Source organism: Bactrocera dorsalis, chromosome 6 (assembly GCF_023373825.1).
Source record: "Bactrocera dorsalis isolate Fly_Bdor chromosome 6, ASM2337382v1, whole genome shotgun sequence".
Lineage (NCBI taxonomy): Eukaryota > Metazoa > Arthropoda > Insecta > Diptera > Tephritidae > Bactrocera > Bactrocera dorsalis.
In genome coordinates this window covers 13784480-13795972 of record NC_064308.1, presented here as the reverse complement: position 1 = coordinate 13795972, position 11493 = coordinate 13784480, and the positions used below count along the sequence as shown (strand labels likewise).

Below are 11493 nucleotides of genomic sequence, written 5' to 3'. Positions count from 1 at the left end.
AAAAAGTATTAAAGTATTACCGAATTTATGTATTATTTTTTAATTGTTAATATATGCAATATTTATCTTATTAATTTGTTTTGGGCTTGTATGTCTTATAGGGTATACCTATAGACGAAACCGTTTGTATGTACTTGCAACTGAGTGCTCGTATAAGAGATCAGTGCTTTTTGTACATATTGTTACAAAAGTAGTATTAAGTTGTATTTGTATTGCTATATGCATCCCTTATTATTGTTACAAAAGTAGTATTAACCCTAGAAAGATAATCATATTGTGACGTACGTTAAAGATAATCATGCGTAAAATTGACGCATGTGTTTTATCGGTCTGTATATCGAGGTTTATTTATTAATTTGAATAGATATTACGTTTTATTATATTTACACTTACATACTAATAATAAATTCAACAAATAATTTATTTATGTTTATTTATTCATTAAAAAAAAAAAAACAAAAACTTAAAACTTCTTCTATAAAGTAATAAAACTTTTAAACATTCTCTCTTTTACAAAATAAACTTATTTTGTACTATGAAATCAGTCATGTTGTATTATAAAATAAATAATTAGCATATCTTATAAAGGGTGATTTTTTAAGAGCTTGATAACTTTTTTTAAAAAAAAAACGCATAAAATTTGCAAAATCTCATCGGTTCTTTATTTGAAACGTTAGATTGGTTCATGACATTTACTTTTTGAAGATAATTTCATTTAAATGTTGACCGCGGCTGCGTCTTAGGTGGTCCATTCGGAAAGTCCAATTTTGGGCAACTTTTTCGAGCATTTCGGCCGGAATAGCCCGAATTTCTTCGGAAATGTTGTCTTCCAAAGCTGGAATAGTTGCTGGCTTATTTCTGTAGACTTTAGACTTGACGTAGCCCCACAAAAAATAGTCTAAAGGCGTTAAATCGCATGATCTTGGTGGCCAACTTACGGGTCCATTTCTTGAGATGAATTGTTGTCCGAAGTTTTCCCTCAAAATGGCCATAGAATCGCGAGCTGTGTGGCATGTAGCGCCATCTTGTTGAAACCACATGTCAACCAAGTTCAGTTCTTCCATTTTTGGCAACAAAAAGTTTGTTAGCATCGAACGATAGCGATCGCCATTCACCGTAACGTTGCGTCCAACAGCATCTTTGAAAAAATACGGTCCAATGATTCCACCAGCGTACAAACCACACCAAACAGTGCATTTTTCGGGATGCATGGGCAGTTCTTGAACGGCTTCTGGTTGCTCTTCACCCCAAATGCGGCAATTTTGCTTATTTACGTAGCCATTCAACCAGAAATGAGCCTCATCGCTGAACAAAATTTGTCGATAAAAAAAAAAATTGTCGAACACTGATTTTGGTAATAAAATTCAATGATTTGCAAGCGTTGCTCGTTAGTAAGTCTATTCATGATGAAATGTCAAAGCATACTGAGCATCTTTCTCTTTGACACCATGTCTGAAATCCCACGTGATCTGTCAAATACTAATGCATGAAAATCCTAACCTCAAAAAAATCACCCGTTACATATTAGAAACAAATTTTACTTATTAGTCAGTCAGAAACAACTTTGGCAAATATCAATATTATGCTCTCGACAAATAACTTTTTTGCATTTTTTGCACGATGCATTTGCCTTTCGCCTTATTTTAGAGGGGCAGTAAGTACAGTAAGTACGTTTTTTCGTTACTGGCTCTTCAGTACTGTCTTCTGATGTACCAGGCATTTCATTTGGCAAAATATTAGAGATATTATCGCGCAAATATCTCTTCAAAGTAGGAGCTTCTAAACGCTTACGCATAAACGATGACGTCAGGCTCATGTTAAGGTTTTTCATAAAATTTTTGCGACTTTGAACCTTTTCTCCCTTGCTACTAACATTATGGCTGTATATAATAAAAGAATTTATGCAGGCAATGTTTATCATTCCGTACAATAATGCCATAGGCCACCTATTCGTCTTCCTACTGCAGGACATCACAGAACACATTTGGTCTAGCGTGTCCACTCCGCCTTTAGTCTGGTTATAATACATAATCATTTGCGGTTTACCGGTACTTTCGTTGATGGAAGCATCCTCATCACAAGATGATAATAAGTATACCATCTTAGCTGGCTTCGGTTTATAGGAGACGAGAGTAAGGGGTCCGTCAAAACAAAACATCGATGTCCCCACTGGCCTGGAGCGACTGTTTTTCAGTACTTCCGGTATCTCGCGTTTGTTTGATCCACAATGGTTAACTTGTACGGTTCTTGTTTTTTGCCAAAGGGATTGAGGTGAACCAATTTTCACACGTAATATTACGACAACTACCGTGCACAGGCTTTGATAACTCCTTCACGTAGTATTCACCGAGTGGTACTCCGTTGGTCTGAGTTCCTCTTTCCAAATAAGGCATTCCATTTATCATGTACTTTGTACCACTGTCACACATCATGAGGATTTTTATTCCATACTTACTTGGCTTGTTGGGAATATACATTCTAAACGGACACCGTCCTCTAAACCCAAGTAACTGTTCATCTATGGTCAAATGAGCCCCTGGAGTGTAATTATGTATGCACTGATGGATAAAGAGATCCCATATTTTTCTAACAGGAGTAAATACATCGTTTCCTCGAAGTGTGGGCCGTATACTTTTGTCATCCATTCTAAGACATCGTATCAAAAAATCAAAACGATCACGACTCATTACAGAGACGTACACCATTGACAAAGATCGATCATAGAGGTCATCTGTGGACATGTGGTTATCTTTTCTCACTGCTGTCATTACCAGAATACCAAACAAAGCATGGATTTCATCTTCATTCGTGTCACGAAATGTAGCACCTGTCATAGATTCCCGACGTTTCAATGATATCTCAGCATTTGTCCATTTTACGATTTCCGAAATTATCTCATCAGTAAAAAATAGTTTGAAGCATAAAAGTGGGTCATATATATTGCGGCACATACGCGTCGGACCTCTTTGAGATCTGACAATGTTCAGTGCAGAGACTCGGCTACGCCTCGTGGACTTTGAAGTTGACCAACAATGTTTATTCTTACCTCTAATAGTCCTCTGTGGCAAGGTCAAGATTCTGTTAGAAGCCAATGAAGAACCTGGTTGTTCAATAATATTTTGTTCTAATATTTCACTACCGCTTGACGTTGGCTGCACTTCATGCACCTCATCTATAAACGCTTCTTCTGTATCGCTCTGGACGTCATCTTCACTTACGTGATCTGATATTTCACTGTCAGAATCCTCACCAACGAGCTCGTCATCGCTTTGCAGAAGAGCAGAGAGGATACGCTCATTGTCTAAAGGACTACCCATTTTATTATATTTTAGTCACGATATCTATAACAAGAAAACAAATATATATTTAATAAGCTTATCACGTAAGTAGAACATGAAATAACAATATAATTATCGTATAAGTTAAAATCTTAAAAGATACGTAAAAGATAGTCATGCGTCATTTTGACTCACGCGGTCGTTATATTTCAAAATCAGTGACACTTACCGCATTGACAAGCACGCCTCACGGGAGCTCCAAGCGGCGACTGAGATGTCCTAAACACACAGCGACGGATTCGCGCTATTTAGAAAGAGAGAGCAATATTTCGAAAATGCATGCGTCAATTTTACGCAGACTATCTTTCTAGGGTTAAGTTGTATTTGTATTGCTATATGCATCCCTTATTATGAACAATAGCTGTAGGTATATGGAATAGCATCATCAACCAGTGCTAAGAGTAAACTGATATAGTGTAGACGAGTTGTAAAATAAAGAGATTTTGTTGAAGTGAATTAAACGGCTTTTATTTGTCAATCCAGAGATACGAACCTAGTAAAGTAAAACTAGCAAGGAGTAAATTCGTAACAATTGGTGTCAGAAGTGGGATTGTCAAATAATCCAAATTCAAGATTGTTAAATTCAGAGAATTGAGAATTCAGCAATTAAAAAAGGAACTGGAGGAGCGTAATTTGCCGATAAGCGGCAAAAGGCGGATCTGCAGGCACGATTACGTGAAGTAATGGAAGCGGATGGAATTAATGTGGACGAGTTCGAATTTGATGGGCCAGAAACTTCTACAAAGGTAGAAGAAAAAGTAGAAGAACAACGAACATCATCAAGTGCAGACACGAACATGCTGTTAGTGGCTATTAAGCAAATAATAGCTGAAAATACATCACAAATAGCAGAAAATGCAGTGCAAACAGAAAATCGTCTGGCACAGCAAATAGCTGAAAATACATCACAGTTAAAGTCCTGCCTTACACAACAAATGACTGAAAATAATACGCGGTTAGAAAAGCGTTTGGTTCAACAGATTACGGAAAATACTACACAACTACAAAAACAAGTGCAAGAGAAATTTTCAAAATTTGAAGACGAATTAAGCACTTTAAAAAATGACGAAGAAAATTTAAAATCAGAAGTTCTTCAATTAAGTAATCGTGTGCGAGAACTGCAACTACATGGCCCTGCACCATCAACAAATAATCAAAGATTGAAGGCACCCACATTCGATGGAAGTATTCCATTTCAAATTTTCAAACTTCAGTTTGAAAAGACAGCAATGGCCAATAACTGGAATGCAGCGCACAAAGTGGCGTCCTTGTTCGCAACTGAAATAGAACGACTGACTCATTTGGCAAATGCAGATGCACCTGTGGATTCCATTGAGAGGGTAAAAATTCAATGTTTCATAAGTGGAATTCGTGATGTGGACACCAAACGCGCCACGTATGCATTGCCAAAAAGGACGTTTGCTGAAACGGTTTCGCACGCCCTCACACAGGAAAGAGCTTCTTTACTAAGTAAACCAGCACACAAAGTACAAAGGGTTGAAATGGAACAACCGGCGCTGATGGAAGAAATATTGAAGACTCTAAAGACAATTGCTGCACCGCGAGTAAATACAAGAGAAAGATGTTTCAACTGTGGAAAAGCGGGTCACTTTGCCCGAAATTGCAATATAAAAGTAAACCCATCAAAACGGAAACAACCAACAGATAACGAGGACGGAGCATCCACATCTCACGAGTCGTTAAACCAAAACGGAACAGTTCAAAGGGGCGTGAGCTGGTTCCCACAACTATTTGCCCCGCCATCTCGATATCACAAATAGGTCGCCATGACAACAATCTTACTATCAACGGCATCGTAAATGGACGACTGTCAACGCTTACTTTGGATACTGGTGCCACACATTCAATTATCCGAGCGGATGTGGTAAGAGGAACGGTTGAACCATTAGTCGGTTGCAAGCTTCGAACGGCCACCGGGGAGGAAGCAGCTGTCGCGGAAAAGTGTTTTGCGAAGTGATGATTGGTACCCTGGAAGTTAATCACACCTTCATCGTAGCAGAAATCACGGATGAAATTATAATGGGAGTAGATTTCATGATTGATCACGGGGTTACTTTGGATTTAAACAAGCAAATGCTGTTTTGCCAGAACATGGAGATGCCTATAAACAACGGATATGTGACCAACGTTGAAAGTAAGAGGGTGATTATTGATGATAATCAGAGTATTCCATCAAAATCTGAGGCGATTGTATGGGCTAAAGTGAATGGAGGAGGTGGGACTGAAGAATTGTAGATTGTGGAACCAACAAAAATAGATACACCCATATTGGTAGGAAGAACGCTTGTGAAAACTAGAGAAGACGCCACCATTCCGGTAAGAGTAGTGAATGAATTCAACACGCCTATAAGTCTGAAGAAAGGAGCAGTAATTGGACAGTGCCAGAATATAAGTGCAATAGCACGATGCGAACGGTCACAACAGAAGCCTTCTATTGAGCCACAGCAGATAAGTCCTACACTCCTAAACAATTTGCTGAATGAGGTGCATGGAAATGAAAAATTAAAAGCAGAAAAACTATTAGAAAAATACGCATCCATATTTGCAAACGAAGGAAACAACACAGGAAGAACGAGCATTGTCAAACATCGCATAAATACCGGAGACGCTAAACCAATCCGGCAAGCTCCGCGTAGGGTTCCACTAGCAAAACGTGAGGATGCTAACAAAATTATTGAAGACATGCACAAAAACGGTGTAATCGAACCTTCAATAAGTCCATGGAGCTCACCTATCGTCTTAGTTAAAAAGAAAGATGGTAGCACCCGTTTCTGCGTAGATTATAGGAAGTTGAATGATGTCACAAAGAAAGACGGTTATCCTCTACCGAGAATCGACGATACATTAGACACCTTGTCTGGAGCGAAATGGTTTTCTACATTAGATCCACAAAGTGAATATTGGCAAGTCGAGATTGATGAATGTGACCGTGAAAAGACCGCTTTCAGTATGGGCGACATGTTATGGGAATTCTCTGTGATGCCATTTGGGTTATGTAATGCGCCTGCAACGTAAAAAGGACTCAACTGGAAGACATGTTTGGTGTATCTTGATGACATTATCATCGTGGGAAAAAGTTTTGATGATCATCTGAAAAATCTAGAGGAAGTCTTTCAGCGAATAGCATCAGCCGGATTACGCTTGAATCCCAAAAAGTGTTCATTATGGAAGAAGCAGGTCACATATCTCGGACATAAAGTGTCAACTGAGGGGATTCACACCGAGGAAGGAAAAATAAAAGCAGTCAAAGATTGGCCTCAACCCACCAACATACATGAACTCCGCAGCTTCCTCGGCTTATGCACGTATTACCGCCGTTTTGTACCTGGATTTGCGAACGTGGCTAGAAGTTTACATGATTTAACAAAGAAGAATCGCCCGTTTGTATGGCAGTTGGAACAAGAAAAAACGTTTGAGCAGCTTAAAGAACTACTTTGTACGGCACCAATGTTAGCCTATCCAATACCTGGAAAGAAGTTCATCCTGGATACAGATGCGAGCGCTTATGGAATTGGAGGTGTCCTGTCTCAGCTCATCGACGGACAAGAAAGAGTAATTGGGTATTACAGCAGAGTGCTCGGGAAACCAGAGAAAAACTACTGTGTGACGCGAAAAGAACTACTAGCTGTGGTGGAATGTGTAAAACATTTCCACAAGTATTTGTATGGACAACGATTCTTGCTGAGGACTGATCATGCAGCATTAAAATGGTTATTACAGTTTAAGAATCCGAAAGGCCAAATTGCACGATGGATCGAAAGATTACAGAATTACGACTTCGAAACAGAACACCGAAAGGGGATTCACCACAAAAATGCGAATGCATTATCCCTGCCCTTGTCCACTGGAATGTAAACATTGCTCCAAATCAGAAGGAAAAGAAGGTATAATCGACGCGCGATTACTGAATATAGAACCTGAAGATGATTGGACTCCTCACCGCATCAGAATCAATCAGCTGGAGGACCCTGATCTTGCAAAGCTGATAATAGCCAAAGAAAATGGGGTACGACCACCAAAGGAACAAATAAGTAACGAGAGTCCAACTGCAAAAGCATATTGGGCCCAATAGAACAGCATAAACCTCGTTAATGGATACCTTCATCGTACCTGGGAAAGCGAAGATGGCAAACAGTCTCGTCTGCTGATCATAGTACCGAAGTCCATGATCCCGAAAGTATTGAAAGAATATCACAATGGACCTAGTGGAGGGCACCTTGGAATTACAAAAACTATAGAGAAGATTAAACAACGGTTCTACTGAATCGGTTGTCGAGATTCCATAGCAGAATGGATAAGTAATTGCGTAGAGTGCATGGCAGCTAAAGGTCCTAAAGCCAAATGTCGCGGTAGGCTGCAACAGTACAACGTGGGATCACCATTTGAACGAGTCGCAATGGATGTTGCAGGTCCGTTCCAAACCAGTACGGCCGGAAACAAATATCTACTGGTTGTCATGGACTATTTCAGTAAATGGCCAGAAGTATATGCCTTACCAAACCAAGAAGCGAGGACAGTAGCCGAAGCGTTTGTAGAAAATTGGATAACAAGGTTCGGAGTGCCCGTCTAATTACACTCAGATCAAGGCAGGAATTTCGAATCTTCCATTTTCCAAGAAGTCTGTACATTATTGGGCATCCACAAGAAACGGACAACAGCGTTACACCCACAATCAGATGGGATGGTAGAGAGATTCAACCGAACGCTCGAAGAACATCTGCGGAAAATCGTTGATAAAGATCAACGGAATTGGGACAAATGCATCCAGATGTTCATGCTGGCGTATCGTTCAGCGAAGCACGAGACAACTGGTTACACGCCAGCAAAGATTATTTTCGGATCTGATCTGCGACTCCCTGCTGATCTTAAGTTTGGAACGAATCCTACAGCTGTAAGAAATGATGGAGATTATTGTTGTGCCGTAAAAGGAAGAAATGAATTAATTGCATCTAATGGTAAGACAGCATACGCATCTGATGAGCAATAAAATGAAGGACCGGTTCGATCAAGCGGCAAATTCAAAAGGTTTTAAAGAAGGTGATCTGGTCCTGTTGTACAATCCACTTCGAAAGAAAGGCTTGTCCCCGAAACTGCAGACAGCCTGGGAAGGACCCTATATGGTGATGAAACGACTTAATGACGTGGTATACCGCATACAAAGAAATGGAAAAGCACGATGTAAAATGAAAGTAGTACATTTGGAGAGGCTCGCCCCATTTGGTTCAAGAGGATTTGTGCCTAATCGGGACGATTAGGCTTTAGTGGAGGGCAGCGTTACAAAAGTAGTATTAAGTTGTATTTGTATTGCTATATGCATCCCTTATTATTGTTACAAAAGTAGTTTTAAGTTGTATTTGTATTATTATGAACAATAGCTGTAGGTATATGGAATAGCAATTGCCTTGTTGTAGACATCTGGCGCCGCGGCTGTCTGCTTGTCGAAACAATAGACATCTGACGCCGCAGCCGTCTGCTTATCTACTTAAACAATTGCTGAGTCTGGCGCCACGGCTGTCTTGCTTGTCAGCAATAGCTGCATTTGGCGCCGTATAGCATTATGTTCTGGTAATTTCCAGACGCAATATTCTAGAAGGACACGTCGGCATCAGCGAGAAGTGCGTGGCTATATAAGCCGTGGCAGCGCCAACGTAATCAACCAGTGCTAAGAGTAAACTGATATAGTGTAGACGAGTTGTAAAATAAAGAGATTTTGTTGAAGTGAATTAAACGGATTTTATTTGTCAATCCAGAAATACGAACCTAGTAAAGTAAAACTAGCAAGGAGTAAATTCGTAACAATATGTATATACGTAATCCTGCTTGTTTTTGGTTATCAAAGAACAAGGGGTATTGCCAAAAATGTGGACTTTGAACTTGTAAATGAAATTGTTCGTAATATTTAATTATTGTTTTATTTATATAAATATATTGTATTACTTTATACTTTTTCTACCGAACCGTTTAATGGGTACGTAATATTTTGAGGTATTGGAGGATGGAGTCATGTGTAGAAGTTCACGCAAGTGAGGAAAGTTCTCTGATTGCCACTCACTTGGGAGTGGCCAGAAATGATTCTTTTACATGTGACTCAAGCAGCTCACGACTTCCGGTCTTTGACCAAGTATCCTCTGGCTAGCCTAAGAACATCCGTTTGAAGGCGAGCTAAAGTGAGAAGGCGAAACATCCCCTGCATAGGGTTGTGCGCTGGGCTTGGGACCCGCCACGTAACAAAAACATACCAATGAAAAAGCGACAGCACCCTCGAATGAGGGACCCCCCTTTTGATGACGACCATGGCAAACGAAATAAGGACTACGAATTGAGGGCATGCACCTGGAATGCCCGGTCCCTTAATTGGAAAGGTGCCGCTGCCCAGCTGTTTGATGTTCTCGCGAAAATAAAGGCTGACATCACCGCTGTCCAAGAAATGCGATGGACGGGACAAGGACAGACACGAGTAGGTCCTTCTGACATTTACTACAGTGGCCATATAAAGGAGCGCAAGTTTGGTGTGGGATTCGTGGTGGGAGAGAGACTCCGTCGGCGAGTACTATCATACGCTGCGGTGAATGAACGTCTAGCCACAATCCGCATCAAAGCGAGGCTCTTCAACATATCGCTGATTTGCGCCCACGCCTCGACGGAAGAGAAGGACGATGTAACCAAAGATGCCTTTTATGAGTGCTTGGAGCGCACTTCTGAGAGGTGCTCCCGCCACGATGTCAAAATCGTGCTTGGCGACTTTAACGCCAGGGTGGGCAAAGCAGGTATATTTGGCACTACGGTCGCTAAATTCAACCTCCACTAGGAAACATCCACAAATGGGTTGAGGCTGATCGACTTCGCCTGGCCCGAAATATGGTTACCTGTAGTTTAAGATTCCAGCATAAGAAGATTAATGAAGCTACCTGGCTGTCTCCGGATCGAAAAACTACCAACCAGATCGATCATGCTGTGATAGACGGAAGACACGTCTCCAGTGTTTTAGATGTGCGTGCGCTCCGAGGTCTTAGCATCGACTCGAACCACTACCTTGTTGCAGCTAAGATTCGCACCCGCCTCTGTGCAGCAAAAAACCCACGCCAACAAACACAAGAAAGATTCGACGTCGAGAAGCTGCAATCACAACAGACAGAAAGAGAGAGAGACCGAAATGCGTGAGTTAGATGAGCTTGATAAGCTGGCCGACAGGGGTTATGCTCGAAAATTCTACGAAAAAATGCGGCGGCTTACAGAAGGTTTCAAGCCCGGAGCATATTCCCCCCCAAAAACCCCAAAAGTGATCTAGCCACCGATGCCCAGAGCATACTTAGATTATGGAGGGAACACTTCTCCAGCCTGCTGAATGGCAGTGAATGCATAACACCAGGAGAAGGCGAACCCGATTCCTCAATCGAAGACGTTGGAGCAGACGTTCCATTGCTCGACCATGAAGATGTTCGAATTTTCGAATCAGGCAATTGCCCGCCTGAAGAACAACAAGGCGGCAGGGGTCGACGGATTGTCGGCCGAGCTATTCAAACACGGCGGCGAAGATCTGATAAGGAGCATGCATCAGCTTCTTTGTAAAATAAGTACGGCCGGACGATTGGAATCTAAGTGTGCTCTGCCCAATCCATAAAAACGGAGACCCCACAATCTGCACCAATTACCGTGGGATTAGCCTCCTCAACATCGCATATAATGTTCTGTCGAGCGTATTGTGTGAAAGATTAAAGCCTACCGTCAACAAACTGATTGGACCTTATCAGTGTGGCTTTAGACCTGGCAAATCAACAACCGACCAGATATTCACCATGTGCCAAACCTTGGAAAAAATCCGTGAAAGGAGAATCGACACACACCACCTCTTCGTCGATTTCAAAGCTGCGTTTGGCAGCACGAAAAGGAGCTGCTTTTATGCCGCGATGTCTGATTTTGGTATACCCGCAAAACTAATACGGCTGTGTAAGCTGACGTTGGGCAACACCAAAAGCTCCGTCAGAATCGGGAAGGACCTCTCCGATCCGTTCGATACCAAACGTGGTTTCAGACAAGGCGATCCCCTATCGTGCGATTTCTTCAATGCTGGAGAAAATAATTCGAGCTGCAGAACTAAACAGAGAATATACCATCTTCTATAAGAGTGTACAAC

General features: G+C 41.2%; 1 protein-coding gene across 2 annotated transcripts in view; it reads right to left on the bottom strand.

Annotated features, from left to right (window-relative positions):
* Positions 1 to 575: 575 nt before the first annotated feature.
* LOC125779135 (jerky protein homolog-like) overlaps positions 576 to 11493 on the bottom strand; it is a 97079-nt gene continuing 86161 nt past the window's right edge. Inside the window, exons 1-2 of one of the 2 annotated variants that reach the window (XM_049459753.1) lie at positions 3508 to 3637; positions 576 to 3341 (exon numbers count right to left, since the gene is read on the bottom strand). In XM_049459753.1, coding sequence (XP_049315710.1) covers positions 2232 to 3317 — 1086 coding nt within the window. In that variant the 5' untranslated portion in view covers positions 3318 to 3341; positions 3508 to 3637 and the 3' untranslated portion in view covers positions 576 to 2231. Of the gene's footprint in view, positions 3342 to 3507; positions 3638 to 11493 lie in introns of those variants that run through there. The other variant, XM_049459752.1, reaches the window with a different exon arrangement.